Source organism: Mixophyes fleayi, chromosome 3, assembly GCF_038048845.1.
Source record: "Mixophyes fleayi isolate aMixFle1 chromosome 3, aMixFle1.hap1, whole genome shotgun sequence".
NCBI classification, from domain to species: domain Eukaryota; kingdom Metazoa; phylum Chordata; class Amphibia; order Anura; family Limnodynastidae; genus Mixophyes; species Mixophyes fleayi.
The window spans coordinates 290,286,492-290,304,993 of record NC_134404.1 but is presented as its reverse complement, the minus strand read 5'-3'; the positions used below and the strand labels follow the sequence as shown (position 1 = coordinate 290,304,993).

The following is an 18,502-nucleotide window of genomic DNA, read 5'->3' as shown; positions in this document are numbered from 1 at the left end:
TTATGATTCGCACCAATAATTGTACCTGGACTGCGTAGAGGAGTGGGTCACCACAATATCTTAAAAACCCTGAACTTTTATGATTCGCACTAATAATTGTACCTGGACTGCGTAGAGGAGTGGGCACTGGGCACCACAATAAAATATATAAAAAACCTTCAACAGATCTGCATTACACTACACATACGGCTGCTCCTCCATCCTCTCCATCATATACATGTTGGAGTTTTAGCGTGTGACAACCTCTTGTTTTTGATAATGTCAGTGCATTTTGAATATTTTTCAATTTGCCCCACACCACTGAATGTACTTTATCTATGATACGCAATACGCATCTATCTATCTTGACTGCGTAGTGTGGTGGCCCCGGTACACAATTTGGTACCGAGGCCACAATATAATTAAAAAACCCTCCACGTGTCTGAATTCCACCAAAAAAGTATCTGGACTGCATAGTGGGGTGGCCCCGGTACCCAATTTGATACCGGGGCCACAATACCTCCTCCAAACATGGTACAGACAATTCGTCATTGAGAGACCCCAGACAGACAGGGTCGAAGTGTTATTGTTTGACTTTGTAAACCCAAAAAAATGTCCCTGTTGCACATAGTCGTGCAATGAAGACTGACTTTTTCATTTAAAGGCACGATCTTTAAAGTGTAGTGTTTGTAAGTCTAAGTCATATTATACTTTTGGTAAAATTGGTTTATTTTGTTCCTCTTTATGGTAATTAATTAGTAATAGAATTAAAGTAGGAAATAGAATTAAAGTATGAAATAGAATTAAAGTAGGAAATAGAGTGGTATAGAGTTGTAGTGTGGTATAGATAGAGTGGTCCACACAATATAATAATAAAACCCTCAACTGGTCTGAATTCCACCAAACAAGTATCTGGACTGCGTAGTGGGGTGGCCCCGGTACACAATTTGGTACCGAGGCCACAATATAATTAAAAAATTGGGCATCAACTGTCACCGTTGTTTAATATCTGATACACCTAAATATGGACTGCACAGTGGAGTGGCCCCGGTAGTAAATTTGGTGCCGGGGCCACAATACCTCCTCCAACTTCCAAGTGTAGTGTTTATAAAGACACACAGCGTCGAAGTGTTATTATTAGTTGACTTTCTTAACCCTAAAATTGTCCCTGTTGCAAATATTCGTGCAATGGACAGTTACTTTTCTATTGAAAGACTCAAGCTTTCAAGTGTAGTGTTTATAAAATATAAACAACAATACAGTAGTTTTAGAGCACGTCAATACCTCTTGTTTTAAATTATGACACGGCATTTTACTTTTGGTTTAATTTCTTGAATTTTTTTACATTTGGTTTTACTTTTTGAACATGGCAAACGACTGTTGCTTGGTCATATAATGCAAAAAAAAAAGTTCCAAGATGGAATTGTCCTTGGGCCCTCACACCCACCCTTATGTTGTTGAAATAGGACATGCACACTTTAACAAACCAATCATTTCAGCGACAGGGCCTACCAAACAACTTTGGCTGAAATGATTGGTTTGTTTGGGCCCCCACACCAAAAAAGCTATTCATCTCTCCCTGTACAGACTAAACAGGCTCTACTGAGGCAAGATGTCGTCCTCATCCTCAACCTCTGATTCCTCTCCCCCTACAGTGTGTACTTCCTCCTCATCACACATTATCAATTCGTCCCCGCTGGACTCCACAACCACAGGTCCCTCTGTAGTATCTGGAGGGCAGTGCTGTACTTCATTGAGGAATTGATTATTCATTTTTATAAACATCATTTTTTCAACGTTGTGAGGAAGCAACCTCCTTCGCCGCTCACTGACCAGGTTCCCCGCTGCACTAAAAACTCTTTCCGAGTACACACTGGAGGGGGGACAACTCAGGTAAAATAGAGCCAGTTTGTACAGGGGCTTCCAAACTGCCTTTTTTTCCTGCCAGTAACAATATGGACTGTCTGACATGTCTACTTGGATGGTGTCAGCAAAGTAATCATCCACAATTTTTTCTATTGTGACAGCATCCAATGCAGCGAGAGTAGACATGTCTGCAATGGTTGGCAGGTCCTTCAGTCCGGACCAGATGTTATCAGCATCCCCGCCAGTGCCTCTTTTGGGAAAACTGAGCTTTTTCCTCGCAGCCATAGATGTGGAAGAAAATGAGGGTGGAGCTGTTGGCATGTCACGGTCCTCTTCAGAGGACAATCTCCTGACCAGCAGGTCTTTGCACCGCTGTAGTCTTGTGTCCGCCGGAAACAGAGACACAACATACGCTTTAAACCGAGGATCGAGCACGGTGGCCAGAATGTATTCCTCTGACTTTAAAAGAGTGACCACCCTCGGATCCTGGCAAAGCGTACGAAGGGCTACATCCACAAGAGCTACATGCTTGGTGTAATCGCAATGGCTTACCAGCTCCTCCCTCACTTTCTCCAGCTGCTTCTGCAACAGCCTGATCAGGGGAATGACCTGACTCAAGCTGGCAGTGTCGGAACTGACTTCTCGTGTGGCAAGTTCAAATGGCTGCAGAACCTTGCACAACACGGAAATCAGTCTCCACTGCGCTTGACTGAGGCGCATCCCCACTCCTTTGCCTATGTCGTAGGTGGCTGTGTAGGCCTGAATGGCCTTTTGCTGCTCCTCCATCCTCTGCAGCATATAGAGGGTGGAGTTCCAGCGCGTCACAACCTCTTGTTTGAGGTGATGGCAGGGCAGGTTCATGCTTTTTTGATGTGCCTCTAGTCTGCGGTAGGCACTGGCTGAATGCCGAAAGTGTCCAGCAATTTTGCGCGCCACCGCAAGCATCTCCTGCACACCCCTGTCACTCTTGAGGTAATGCTGCACCACCAAATTAATGGTGTGGGCAAAACATGGGACGTGCTGGAAATTGCCCATATTTAATGCCCGCACAATGTTACTGGCATTGTCTGACACCACAAATCCCCATGAGAGTCTAAGTGGGGTAAGCCACTGGGAGATAATTTCCCTCATTTTCTCTAATATGTTGTCAGCGTTGTGCCTCTTATTAAAGCCTGTAATGCACAATGTTGCCTGCCTTTGCATGAGCAGCCATTTTGTAGATGCTGCTACTGATGCAGCTGTTGCTGTTGCTGCGGAAGGGGATGCATCTACCCAGTGGGCTGTCACAGTCATATAGTCCTTCGTTTGCCCAGAACCACTTGTCCACATGTCCGTGGTTAAGTGGACAGTGGGTACAACCGCATTTTTAAGAGCACTGAGGACACTTGATCGTACTTCTCTGTACATTTTTGGTATCGCCTGCCTAGTGAAGTGGAATCTCGAGGGGATTTGGTACCGGGGACACAATACCTCCATCAACCCTCTAAATCCCACTCCACTGATGGCGGACACCGGGCGCACGTCTAACACCAACATTGCAGTTACAGCCGCAGTTATACGCTTTGCAATAGGGTGACTACTATCGTATTTGGTGGTCATGGCAAACGACTGTTGGACGGTCAATTGTTTTGTGAAAGACTTAGCGGTCTTACGACTTCCCCTCTGGGAAGATGACCGACTAACAGCAGCAACAGCAGCAGTGGCAGTAGTAGGCGTACCGCTGCAGGATTCCTCGGATGAATCCCGTATTGAGGAGGACTCAGTCTGGCTGCTGACTTGGGCTGCAGGACTGAATCTGATGGAGATTGTGGAGGAAGTTGACGAGGAGGGTGTTGCTGGTGTGTATCCAACTGGACCACGGGATTTAGGTGTCCCTGTACCGATGAGGGTCCTAGCCCCAGTTCCTGAACTAACCACTGAACTATGAAGGTTATTCAGGTGACGTATAAGGGAGGATGTTCCTAGGTGGGCAAGATCCTTACCCCTGCTTATTTGAGCTTTACATAAGCTACATATTGCCATACATTGGTTGTCTGGATTTGGATAAAAATAACTCCAGACCGAAGAGGTGCATTTTTTGGTCTTCTGACCAGGCATGACGATGGGCTTTTTCATCCCATGGACATCAGCTGTTTCCCCCCCTGGTGCCTCATTTACAATAACCACATCACCATCCTCATCATCAAGTTCCTCCACAGCGCCAGCTACATCATCAATAGCCTCCTCCCGAGCCACCTCTTCCCGTACAGTGATGGGAAGGTCAGGCTTGACAACCACCAACACCCTTGGACTCGCCTTGGGGATTTGTGATAATTTCTCTTTAGAAGGCAGAGTTGTTTGCTGTTTTGTTGCTGACAGCATAACTCTCTTCAATTTTTTGTAGGGGGGGGGAGGAGGAGGAGGGCTAAGATCCGTGGGTGAAGCTGAACCACTAGTCATGAAAACGGGCCAGGGCCTAAGCCGTTCCTTGCCACTCCGTGTCGTAAATGGCATATTGGCAACTTTACGTTTCTCCTCAGATGATTTTAAGTTTCTCTTTTTGCTACTTTTTCTTAACTTGGGCTTTTTGGATTTTACATGCCCGGTACTACGAGATTGGGCATCGGGCTTGGAAGACGACGTTGATGGCATTTCATCGTCTATGTCATGACTAGTGGCAGCAGCTTCAGCATTAGGAGGAAGTGGGTCTTGATCTTTCCCTACTTTATCCTCCAAATTTTTGGTCTCCATTATATGTAGCACAAGATACTGCAGAATGTGTGAACTTGGTAATATTGCAGTACCAATGGACTTATACTGCTGGATTGGTTTTGCAAATTTGGTTATAATTATTATATATTTTTTTTTTTTCAAATTTTTTATTTTTTTTTACTTTTTTTTTATTTTTAAAAAACTTGGGAATAGTGGGGAAATAACTATGCCCTTAGAAGCACAGAGCACAGGACACAGCACCACTGGACTGAACAGGACACGGCACAGGACCCAGCAGCACTACGGAACTCAGCAGGACAGAGCACAGGACACAGCACCACTGGACTGATACTGCAGAATGTGTGAACTTGGTAATATTGCAGTACCAATGGACTTATAAATTATAATGCTGGATTGGTTTTGCAAATTTGGTTATAATTATTATATATTTTTTTTTTTTTTAATTTTTTATTTTTTTTTACTTTTTTTTTATTTTTAAAAAACTTGGGAATAGTGGGGAAATAACTATGCCCTTAGAAGCACAGAGCACAGGACACAGCACCACTGGACTGAACAGGACACGGCACAGGACCCAGCAGCACTACGGAACTCAGCAGGACAGAGCACAGGACACAGCACCACTGGACTGATACTGCAGAATGTGTGAACTTGGTAATATTGCAGTACCAATGGACTTATAATGCTGGATTGGTTTTGCAAATTTGGTTATAATTATTATATATTTTTTTTTTTTTTAATTTTTTATTTTTTTTTACTTTTTTTTTATTTTTTAAAAACTTGGGAATAATGGGGAAATAACTATGCCCTTAGAAGCACAGAGCACAGGACACAGCACCACTGGACTGAACAGGACACGGCACAGGACCCAGCAGCACTACGGAACTCAGCAGGACAGAGCACAGGACACAGCACCACTGGACTGATACTGCAGAATGTGTAAACTTTGTAATATTGCAGTACCACTGGACTTTTACTGCTGAATGTGTGAACTTGGTAATATTGCAGTACCAATGGGCTTATACTGCAGGATTGGTTGTGCAAATTTTGTGGTAATTAAAAAATATTAAAGTAGTTTTTGGTATTTTTTAAAAAAACTTTTTTTTATTTTTTTAAACACAGGGGAATATTGGGGAAATAACTATGCCCTTAGAAGCACAGAGCACAGGACACAGCACCACTGGACTGAACAGGACACAGCACAGGACCCAGCAGCACCACTGACCTCAGAAGGACAGAGCACAGCACACAGCACCACTGGACTGATACTGCAGAACACAGCACAGCACAGCACAGCACAGCACAGCACAGAACTAAACAGCACAGAACTAAACAGCACAGAACTAAACAGCACAGAACTAAACAGCACAGAGGACCACCTAACACACCCTCCCTCTACCCTGATCAATGCCCGAGTGAAGATGGCGGCGACTAGCGGGGAATTTATAGGATCCGAGTATCGCGAGATCCGACAACGGGATTATGAGTCAGAGCCTCAGTTTCACTTTTGAATTTGGCGCCAATACCCGGATCTGTCTCGGATCCGACTCGGATCCGCAACGTTCGGGTGGGCTCGGATTTCATAAATCCGAGTGCGCTCATCCCTAATTATGACTAGTCTGGATCTTTGTGTATAAACATAGGAGAAATGTAAATTGTGGAGTATAAGGACTGCTTCAGTGACAAAGGGAAGAAGTAAGCTACATGACGAAAGCAGATCTGTTGTAATGTGTAATACTAACACAGGATATACATTATTTTCAAATGTGAGCAGTCCATGTTTTACTTTCTCATTTACTGAAAGATATCTTATAATTTTAAATAGATTAGTTGGTGAAAGACTTTTGGTATAGTATCAGTCATTTATGTCACAGCAGAGGGGTGAATTGTAACTGGTACTTTTATACATACATACTACAGGATTTTAAACTAATAATCTCATTACAAAATGTGGTTGAGGGTTAAAGAGATACTCTGTCAGAGCTCGGGCACCAAGGTTCAGGGGGCACCTAAAACAATGAATGAGTGTTATAACACCACTCATATAGTGTCTTTATTTTCACTGCAGAGCCCCCTCACTATGTGCCGGTCTCAGACATGTTGATAATGGGCCGTGAGCGCGGTGCTGGGCTATGATGTCACACCACACTCCCAAGAGTAGAAGATGCTGCCCCACCTCCACATCACATTAGTGAGAACCAGGGTGGGCAGGGCTTCCAGGGCACACACGCCAACCCATCATATATAACTGTACCAGTCTTGGGTATGGGCTGTCCTATGGGCTGAAGATCTTGTGACACTAAATTTGTGTGTTTTCAAAGCTGGTTTCCTAAAAGCTAGTAGACTTCATACAATGTGATGATGTTGCACTCTAGTTCCTTAGGAGCACAGTGAGCATGTTGGTGCCAGTACATTTGATGTTCACACACTAATTAATACTCATGGATATTTATACTTCCCAGAAGTTACTTAAAAAGAAACTATATGGTTGTAACACACAATTCCATTTCCACAAAAATTACACATATTCTTGTGGCATTACTTATTGAACAAGAGATAGTGTGTGTGCGTGTGTTCAGTACGTGTTTGCGTGTGTTTCCTCCGGGTGCTCCGGTTTCCTCCCACACTCCAAAAACATACTAGTAGGTTAATTGGCTGCTATCAAATTGACCATAGTGTGTGTATGTGTGTGTGTTAGGGAATTTAGACTGTAAGCTCCAATGGGGCAGGGACTGAAGTGAGTGAGTGCTCTGTACAGCGCTGCGGAAATAGTGGCGCTATATAAATAGGTGATGATGATGTGTTTGATGTGGCAGTGCTACCAACCAAGCAATCCAATATCGCATATTCTGAGCAGGCTAAACATGGAAGTTTACAACTAGAATCAGGTAATGCACAATTCTCTTGGTCCAGGAGACAGTATATATATACATATATATATATATATATATATATATATATATATATATATATATATAAAGCAGCAGATAGATTAAAACGTGGCGCTCAAACACAGAATATGTGAGTAGAAATTAATAAATATCCAATATAGGAAAACACTTTCTTCATAAGATAAGGCAGCCTCCCTCCCAGATTACGGATGGTACTCCGATAATGAATAAATCAATATATACACAGATAGGAGGATGAAATGGCGCCAATATAGGTAGTGTTAGCTGGTAACAATCACCCAGACAGTCAATAATTGCTGATATGCAGAGTATGAATCTTAGCAAGCTGGTACAGTCATTATTCAACAGCTTCCAGATACTCCAACTATATACCGAAATGCAGACAGAGAAAAACAAAAGATGTAGTTGCAAAGGCACCCGTGATGTACAGTAAATAATAGGTGGCAGCGTACCAAGTAGATATAAATAAACAGCTTATCTGTGTCAGAATAATCTGAACGTAGTCTCCAAACAGCCAAGTGAGTCAGGAACCGATGTGTAAACTGCTTGTGAAGATATATTATATCTGGATCATCAACCCCAGCAAATTCACTGCTTGCAAACTCCACTCAGCCTATCAGGCTCAGCATCTGTAGTAGAGTCTTATAGTTGTTCTTAAAGTGGTCCGGCAGAGTGAGTAAAAAAAAGGTCCAGCCTGCTCCTGTAGCCTAAATGATTTTCTCATGTATACGTGACTCTAGTATTCTCTTGGATATGGCAGACAGGAGATAAACCTCCAGCGAGTAGTCAGACGTTTGTCGAGTCAGTACACAAGCAGTGTATTCAGAAGTTTGTTGGATCGGTACACAATCAGGGTATTCACAGATGCAAGGAAGTGTAGCAGGAGCTGAGCAGGCAGAATACTCCTCCTGTGAATACCCTGATTGTGTACCGATCCAACAAACTTCTGAATACACTGCTTGTGTACTGACTCGACAAACGTCTGACTACTCGCTGGAGGTTTATCTCCTGTCTGCCATATCCAAGAGAATACTAGAGTCACGTATACATGAGAAAATCATTTAGGCTACAGGAGCAGGCTGGACCTTTTTTTTACTCACTCTGCCGGACCACTTTAAGAACAACTATAAGACTCTACTACAGATGCTGAGCCTGATAGGCTGAGTGGAGTTTGCAAGCAGTGAATTTGCTGGGGTTGATGATCCAGATATAATATATCTTCACAAGCAGTTTACACATCGGTTCCTGACTCACTTGGCTGTTTGGAGACTACGTTCAGATTATTCTGACACAGATAAGCTGTTTATTTATATCTACTTGGTACGCTGCCACCTATTATTTACTGTACATCACGGGTGCCTTTGCAACTACATCTTTTGTTTTTCTCTGTCTGCATTTCGGTATATAGTTGGAGTATCTGGAAGCTGTTGAATAATGACTGTACCAGCTTGCTAAGATTCATACTCTGCATATCAGCAATTATTGACTGTCTGGGTGATTGTTACCAGCTAACACTACCTATATTGGCGCCATTTCATCCTCCTATCTGTGTATATATTGATATATATATATATATATATATATATATATATATATATATATATATATATATAATTTACAGTAAATTTGAGGTTATATGCACTGTTTGTATAAATATTTATATGATATCATTTCAATTTATTAATTAAATATCCTACCTGTATGTGATGTTAACGTGGGTCCCTGGTTCATCCCTTTCCCAGATCAATGCAACTCTCTCTGGACACTGATGGACATGCTTGTCTAGGCAATTCACTGTAGAGGGAACATAGGCTTTGGCTTTAGTATGTATACAGTGTATTTACAAAGAGATATGTACAACAATTATTTCCACTGGAACTTTTCTATGTAGCAACAATTCTAAATTCATCAATACGCATTTCTGTAATTACTATAGCAACTGGAGTTATGTAACTTAATACATTCAAAAGCCTATAAAGTATATATAAACCAAAGTGATATGAATATATGTAAAACAGCTTGTAAAATATATATTTATATTTGTTGAGTATTGATGTCATTGCTGATATTTGGAGAATAATGATTTCACTTTAAAAAGATTCAAAGTGCGCAGTGATGGAATGCACAACTGTTATTAAACGTAAAGCCAGAAAAAATAAGCAACAAACTCTGCTTCAATTTGAAACTTCTATTTAGGGAATAATGTACCTGTTACCACAACAGAAAAAAAAGGAAATTAGAAGTCCCCTTGGAGCTCATGACCTGTATGAAAGCACTCAGCCCATAGTCTTGTGTCTAAATATATATATATATATATTAGGGATGAGCGCGCTCGGATTTCTGAAATCCGAGCCCACCCGAACGTTGCGGATCCGAGTCGGATCCGAGACAGATCCGGGTATTGGCGCCAAATTCAAAAGTGAAACTGAGGCTCTGACTCATAATCCCGTTGTCGGATCTCGCGATACTCGGATCCTATAAATTCCCCGCTAGTCGCCGCCATCTTCACTCGGGCATTGATCAGGGTAGAGGGAGGGTGTGTTAGGTGGTCCTCTGTGCTGTTTAGTTCTGTGCTGTTTAGTTCTGTGCTGTTTAGTTCTGTGCTGTTTAGTTCTGTGCTGTTTAGTGCTGTGCTGTTTAGTGCTGTTTAGTGCTGTGCTGTTTAGTGCTGTGCTGTGCTGTGCTGTGCTGTGCTGTGCTGTGCTGTGCTGTGTTCTGCAGTATCAGTCCAGTGGTGCTGTGTGCTGTGCTCTGTCCTTCTGAGGTCAGTGGTGCTGCTGGGTCCTGTGCTGTGTCCTGTTCAGTCCAGTGGTGCTGTGTCCTGTGCTCTGTGCTTCTAAGGGCATAGTTATTTCCCCAATATTCCCCTGTGTTTAAAAAAATAAAAAAAAGTTTTTTTAAAAAATACCAAAAACTACTTTAATATTTTTTAATTACCACAAAATTTTCACAACCAATCCTGCAGTATAAGCCCATTGGTACTGCAATATTACCAAGTTCACACATTCAGCAGTAAAAGTCCAGTGGTACTGCAATATTACAAAGTTTACACATTCTGCAGTATCAGTCCAGTGGTGCTGTGTCCTGTGCTCTGTCCTGCTGAGTTCCGTAGTGCTGCTGGGTCCTGTGCCGTGTCCTGTTCAGTCCAGTGGTGCTGTGTCCTGTGCTCTGTGCTTCTAAGGGCATAGTTATTTCCCCATTATTCCCAAGTTTTTAAAAAATAAAAAAAAAGTAAAAAATAATAAAAAATTAAAAAAAAAAAAAATATATAATAATTATAACCAAATTTGCAAAACCAATCCAGCATTATAAGTCCATTGGTACTGCAATATTACCAAGTTCACACATTCTGCAGTATCAGTCCAGTGGTGCTGTGTCCTGTGCTCTGTCCTGCTGAGTTCCGTAGTGCTGCTGGGTCCTGTGCCGTGTCCTGTTCAGTCCAGTGGTGCTGTGTCCTGTGCTCTGTGCTTCTAAGGGCATAGTTATTTCCCCACTATTCCCAAGTTTTTTAAAAATAAAAAAAAAGTAAAAAAAAATAAAAAATTAAAAAAAAAAAATAAATATAATAATTATAACCAAATTTGCAAAACCAATCCAGCATTATAAGTCCATTGGTACTGCAATATTACCAAGTTCACACATTCTGCAGTATCAGTCCAGTGGTGCTGTGTCCTGTGCTCTGTCCTGCTGAGTTCCGTAGTGCTGCTGGGTCCTGTGCCGTGTCCTGTTCAGTCCAGTGGTGCTGTGTCCTGTGCTCTGTGCTTCTAAGGGCATAGTTATTTCCCCACTATTCCCAAGTTTTTTAAAAATAAAAAAAAAGTAAAAAAAAATAAAAAATTAAAAAAAAAAAAAATATATAATAATTATAACCAAATTTGCAAAACCAATCCAGCAGTATAAGTCCATTGGTACTGCAATATTACCAAGTTCACACATTCTGCAGTATCTTGTGCTACATATAATGGAGACCAAAAATTTGGAGGATAAAGTAGGGAAAGATCAAGACCCACTTCCTCCTAATGCTGAAGCTGCTGCCACTAGTCATGACATAGACGATGAAATGCCATCAACGTCGTCTTCCAAGCCCGATGCCCAATCTCGTAGTACCGGGCATGTAAAATCCAAAAAGCCCAAGTTAAGAAAAAGTAGCAAAAAGAGAAACTTAAAATCATCTGAGGAGAAACGTAAAGTTGCCAATATGCCATTTACGACACGGAGTGGCAAGGAACGGCTTAGGCCCTGGCCCGTGTTCATGACTAGTGGTTCAGCTTCACCCACGGATCTTAGCCCTCCTCCTCCTCCCCCCCCCTACAAAAAATTGAAGAGAGTTATGCTGTCAGCAACAAAACAGCAAACAACTCTGCCTTCTAAAGAGAAATTATCACAAATCCCCAAGGCGAGTCCAAGGGTGTTGGTGGTTGTCAAGCCTGACCTTCCCATCACTGTACGGGAAGAGGTGGCTCGGGAGGAGGCTATTGATGATGTAGCTGGCGCTGTGGAGGAACTTGATGATGAGGATGGTGATGTGGTTATTGTAAATGAGGCACCAGGGGGGGAAACAGCTGATGTCCATGGGATGAAAAAGCCCATCGTCATGCCTGGTCAGAAGACCAAAAAATGCACCTCTTCGGTCTGGAGTTATTTTTATCCAAATCCAGACAACCAATGTATGGCAATATGTAGCTTATGTAAAGCTCAAATAAGCAGGGGTAAGGATCTTGCCCACCTAGGAACATCCTCCCTTATACGTCACCTGAATAACCTTCATAGTTCAGTGGTTAGTTCAGGAACTGGGGCTAGGACCCTCATCGGTACAGGGACACCTAAATCCCGTGGTCCAGTTGGATACACACCAGCAACACCCTCCTCGTCAACTTCCTCCACAATCTCCATCAGATTCAGTCCTGCAGCCCAAGTCAGCAGCCAGACTGAGTCCTCCTCAATACGGGATTCATCCGAGGAATCCTGCAGCGGTACGCCTACTACTGCCACTGCTGCTGTTGCTGCTGTTAGTCGGTCATCTTCCCAGAGGGGAAGTCGTAAGACCGCTAAGTCTTTCACCAAACAATTGACCGTCCAACAGTCGTTTGCCATGACCACCAAATACGATAGTAGTCACCCTATTGCAAAGCGTATAACTGCGGCTGTAACTGCAATGTTGGTGTTAGACGTGCGCCCGGTGTCCGCCATCAGTGGAGTGGGATTTAGAGGGTTGATGGAGGTATTGTGTCCCCGGTACCAAATCCCCTCGAGATTCCACTTCACTAGGCAGGCGATACCAAAAATGTACAGAGAAGTACGATCAAGTGTCCTCAGTGCTCTTAAAAATGCGGTTGTACCCACTGTCCACTTAACCACGGACATGTGGACAAGTGGTTCTGGGCAAACGAAGGACTATATGACTGTGACAGCCCACTGGGTAGATGCATCCCCTTCCGCAGCAACAGCAACAGCTGCATCAGTAGCAGCATCTACAAAATGGCTGCTCATGCAAAGGCAGGCAACATTGTGCATTACAGGCTTTAATAAGAGGCACAACGCTGACAACATATTAGAGAAAATGAGGGAAATTATCTCCCAGTGGCTTACCCCACTTAGACTCTCATGGGGATTTGTGGTGTCAGACAATGCCAGTAACATTGTGCGGGCATTAAATATGGGCAATTTCCAGCACGTCCCATGTTTTGCCCACACCATTAATTTGGTGGTGCAGCATTACCTCAAGAGTGACAGGGGTGTGCAGGAGATGCTTGCGGTGGCCCGCAAAATTGCTGGACACTTTCGGCATTCAGCCAGTGCCTACCGCAGACTAGAGGCACATCAAAAAAGCTTGAACCTGCCCTGCCATCACCTCAAACAAGAGGTTGTGACGCGCTGGAACTCCACCCTCTATATGCTGCAGAGGATGGAGGAGCAGCAAAAGGCCATTCAGGCCTACACAGCCACCTACGACATAGGCAAAGGAGTGGGGATGCGCCTGAGTCAAGCGCAGTGGAGACTGATTTCCGTGTTGTGCAAGGTTCTGCAGCCATTTGAACTTGCCACACGAGAAGTCAGTTCCGACACTGCCAGCTTGAGTCAGGTCATTCCCCTGATCAGGCTGTTGCAGAAGCAGCTGGAGAAAGTGAGGGAGGAGCTGGTAAGCCATTGCGATTACAGCAAGCATGTAGCTCTTGTGGATGTAGCCCTTCGTACGCTTTGCCAGGATCCGAGGGTGGTCACTCTTTTAAAGTCAGAGGAATACATTCTGGCCACCGTGCTCGATCCTCGGTTTAAAGCGTATGTTGTGTCTCTGTTTCCGGCGGACACAAATCTACAGCGGTGCAAAGACCTGCTGGTCAGGAGATTGTCCTCTGAAGAGGACCGTGACATGCCAACAGCTCCACCCTCATTTTCTTCCACATCTATGGCTGCGAGGAAAAAGCTCAGTTTTCCCAAAAGAGGCACTGGCGGGGATGCTGATAACATCTGGTCCGGACTGAAGGACCTGCCAACCATTGCAGACATGTCTACTCTCGCTGCATTGGATGCTGTGACAATAGAAAAAATTGTGGATGATTACTTTGCTGACACCATCCAAGTAGACATGTCAGACAGTCCATATTGTTACTGGCAGGAAAAAAAGGCAGTTTGGAAGCCCCTGTACAAACTGGCTCTATTTTACCTGAGTTGTCCCCCCTCCAGTGTGTACTCGGAAAGAGTTTTTAGTGCAGCGGGGAACCTGGTCAGTGAGCGGCGAAGGAGGTTGCTTCCTCACAACGTTGAAAAAATGATGTTTATAAAAATGAATAATCAATTCCTCAATGAAGTACAGCACTGCCCTCCAGATACTACAGAGGGACCTGTGGTTGTGGAGTCCAGCGGGGACGAATTGATAATGTGTGATGAGGAGGAAGTACACACTGTAGGGGGAGAGGAATCAGAGGTTGAGGATGAGGACGACATCTTGCCTCAGTAGAGCCTGTTTAGTCTGTACAGGGAGAGATGAATAGCTTTTTTGGTGTGGGGGCCCAAACAAACCAATCATTTCAGTCAAAGTTGTTTGGTAGGCCCTGTCGCTGAAATGATTGGTTTGTTAAAGTGTGCATGTCCTATTTCAACAACAGACCTCTCAACTGCAGCTCATCCCTCCTCTGCGGGGATAATGTCTCCTGTGCTCTGACACGTCACTCTGTGTACTCTCAGCCTCAGGATCTGACACTACAGCTACCATGCCTCTTGTAGCAGCCCTCACTCCAGGGCCTCTTCCATGTGCAGTGTCCCCCTCTCTCTTGGGTTCACTATAGTGGCATGGAGTTCTCCCCCTCATCCAGGGCACACATTCCTTGCCCTGGCTCAGTCACCACGCTCAGACTTCCAGGCAATGCTGGGGGAGCCTGGGAGCTTCCACCCCAGGTCCCCAGCTACAACTCTCCTCTCCTGTGTCTTCTCTCTCTTTCTGACACTTTAAAGATCGTGCCTTTAAATGAAAAAGTCAGTCTTCATTGCACGACTATGTGCAAGTGCAACAGGGACATTTTTTTGGGTTTACAAAGTCAAACAATAACACTACGACCCTGTCTGTCTGGGGTCTGTCAATGACGAATTGTCTGTAGCATGTTTGGAGGAGGTATTGTGGCCCCGGTATCAAATTGGGTACCGGGGCCACCCCACTATGCAGTCCAGATACTTGTTTGGTGGAATTCCGACACGTGGAGGGTTTTTAAATTATATTGTGGCCTCGGTACCAAATTGTGTACCGGGGCCACCACACTACGCAGTCAAGATACTTGTTTGGTGGAATTCTGACACGTGGAGGGTGTATTTATTTTATTGTGGCCCCGGTATCAAATTGGGTACCGGGGCCACCCCACTACGCAGTCCAGATACTTGTTTGGTGGAATTCTGACACGTGGAGGGTGTATTTATTTTATTGTGGCCCCGGTATCAAATTGGGTACCGGGGCCACCCCACTACGCAGTCCAGATACTTGTTTGGTGGAATTCTGACACGTGGAGGGTGTATTTATTTTATTGTGGCCCCGGTATCAAATTGGGTACCGGGGCCACCCCACTACGCAGTCCAGATACTTGTTTGGTGGAATTCTGACACGTGGAGGGTGTATTTATTTTATTGTGGCCCCGGTATCAAATTGGGTACCGGGGCCACCCCACTACGCAGTCCAGATACTTGTTTGGTGGAATTCTGACACGTGGAGGGTGTATTTATTTTATTGTGGCCCCGGTATCAAATTGGGTACCGGGGCCACCCCACTACGCAGTCCAGATACTTGTTTGGTGGAATTCTGACACGTGGAGGGTGTATTTATTTTATTGTGGCCCCGGTATCAAATTGGGTACCGGGGCCACCCCACTACGCAGTCCAGATACTTGTTTGGTGGAATTCTGACACGTGGAGGGTTTTTTAATTATATTGTGGCCTCGGTACCAAATTGTGTACCGGGGCCACCACACTACGCAGTCAAGATAGATAGATGCGTATCATAGATAAAGTACATTCAGTGGTGTGGGGCAAATTGAAAAATATTCAAAATGCACTGACATTATCAAAAACAAGAGGTTGTCACACGCTAAAACTCCAACATGTATATGATGGAGAGGATGGAGGAGCAGCCGTATGTGTAGTGTAATGCAGACCTGTTGAAGGTTTTTTATATATTTTATTGTGGTGCCCAGTGCCCACTCCTCTAGGCAGTCCAGGTACATTTATTGGTGCGATTCATAAAAGTTCAGGGTTTTTAATATATTGTGGTGACCCACTCCTCTACGCAGTCCAGGTACAATTATTGGTGCGAATCATAAAAGTTCAGGGTTTTTAATATATTGTGGTGACCCACTCCTCTACGCAGTCCAGGTACATTTATTGGTGCGAATCATAAAAGTTCAGGGTTTTTAATATATCTTGTGGTGACCCACTCCTCTACGCAGTCCAGGTACAATTATTGGTGCGAATCATAAAAGTTCAGGGTTTTTAAGATATTGTGGTGACCCACTCCTCTACGCAGTCCAGGTACAATTATTGGTGCGAATCATAAAAGTTCAGGGTTTTTAAGATATTGTGGTGACCCACTCCTCTACGCAGTCCAGGTACAATTATTGGTGCGAATCATAAAAGTTCAGGGTTTTTAAGATATTGTGGTGACCCACTCCTCTACGCAGTCCAGGTACAATTATTGGTGCGAATCATAAAAGTTCAGGGTTTTTAAGATATTGTGGTGACCCACTCCTCTACGCAGTCCAGGTACAATTATTGGTGCGAATCATAAAAGTTCAGGGTTTTTAATATATATTGTGGTGACCCACTCCTCTACGCAGTCCAGAAAGATACCTTTTTGCAACGTTTTGGACTAATAACTATATTGTGAGGTGTTCAGAATACACTGTAAATTAGTGGAAATGCTTGTTATTGAATGTTATTGAGGTTAATAATAGCCTAGGAGTGAAAATAAGCCCAAAAACTTGATTTTTAAACTTTTTATGTTTTTTTCAAAAAAAATCCGAATCCAATACCTTAAATCCGAACCGAGACCTTTCGTCAAGTGTTTTGCGAGACAAATCCGAACCTCAAAAATAACGAAAATCCGGATCCAAAACACAAAACACGAGACCTCAAAAGTCGCCGGTGCACATCCCTAATATATATATATATATATATATATACATGCTTGTTACAAATATAATTAAGTTAACTAGTATTGATACATAAAAATTTGATGGTGAATTAGAAATACACTTTCCCTACTTGAACAGAAGAACACTTCAGCTGTTAAGACGCTGTATACAGCCTTAAGATCCTAGGGCCTGATTCATTTAGGATCTTAACTTAAGAAACTTCTTATTTAAGTCTCCTGGACAAAACCATGTTACAATGCAAGGGGTGCAAATTAGTTTTCTGTTTTGCACATAAGTTAAATACTGACTGTTTTTTCATGCAGCACACAAATACTTGATAGCTTATTTGTACACTGAAATGTAAAGTTGATATTTGTGTGCTACATGAAAAAACAGTCAGTATTTAACTTATGTGCAGAACAGAATACTAATTTCAAACCCGCAGTTTAGTAAATATACGCCTAATTGTGTGGCCAAATTGTTTGATGTGGAAGTAATCTTAAAAGTCCCACAGCTGACACTGTAGTAGTCAGGGCTATGCTCCATGTTTGCCATCTCTGGTTCCACACTGGCTCCTTTAGCCCAGCTCCAACTCCAGGTTGGCTCCAGAGCCAGGGCAAACTCTTAGCTTTAGCTCCAGCTCTGGGACTTCTCAAAAGCTGATCTAAACTGCTGCTCCAGCAACTTGTCAAAGCTCCAGCACTAGATCCATTAATAAACTGAATTTTTGTTTTAGGTTTAGTGTTTTTTAGGTAACTGTAGCATATTTGATGGCATTGTCTAACCAATGACAATCTGATTTAATCATTAGTTGTATTTTACATTTAATTAAAAATTTTTAAGCTATCACAAAGAAGCAGCTACAAAAGTACTGTAGCTAGTCTAGGCTTTGGAGCCCTGCTTCAGTCTCCACTCTAATGTCAGCTCTCCTCCAACTTCAGTATGCCACTCCAGCTAGGCAGCTCTGGAACATAATTAAAAAAAACTAATCAGTTCTGCTTTGTCACCAGGTCATGGAGCAATAAGTGGCTGACACTGGGGCTCACCATGGGACTTATGTAGGCAAAATGGCTGGAAAATTATACTTCTCTGTGCATTATATTACTATTATTTTGTGGAGACGGTTATCTGTGCAATATATGGCTGAATAGGCAGAGTATTTGCACAAATGAATACTCGCTTACCCACAAGAATGTTCTTGGCAGAAAATAGTATTAAGTGGTTCATGCTGTGTTGGGTGTATAGCTGTTTTCCTAGTGTAAAATCCAGTGAGCAAGAAAAAAGAAAGTTCATGCTGGGACACTCTAGAGTTCACAAAAGAATGTTAGTAATTAATATTAAAATCAATCTCCTAACCCAGGTTTCAGTCCAGCGACATGTAAAATCTTTAATGTACAATAGTGTTATAAGATTGTTGGTGAATTA

At 43.2% G+C, this 18,502-nt stretch overlaps 1 protein-coding gene across 1 annotated transcript in view; it reads right to left on the bottom strand.

The window, feature by feature from the left end:
- Window positions 1-18,502, bottom strand: part of ACSS1 (acyl-CoA synthetase short chain family member 1) — a 113,526-nt gene that overhangs the window by 73,939 nt on the left and 21,085 nt on the right. The window contains exon 2 of the mRNA XM_075203782.1: window positions 9,164-9,260. Within this exon, the coding sequence (XP_075059883.1) occupies window positions 9,164-9,260 (97 nt within the window). The remainder of the gene's footprint in view (window positions 1-9,163; window positions 9,261-18,502) is intronic.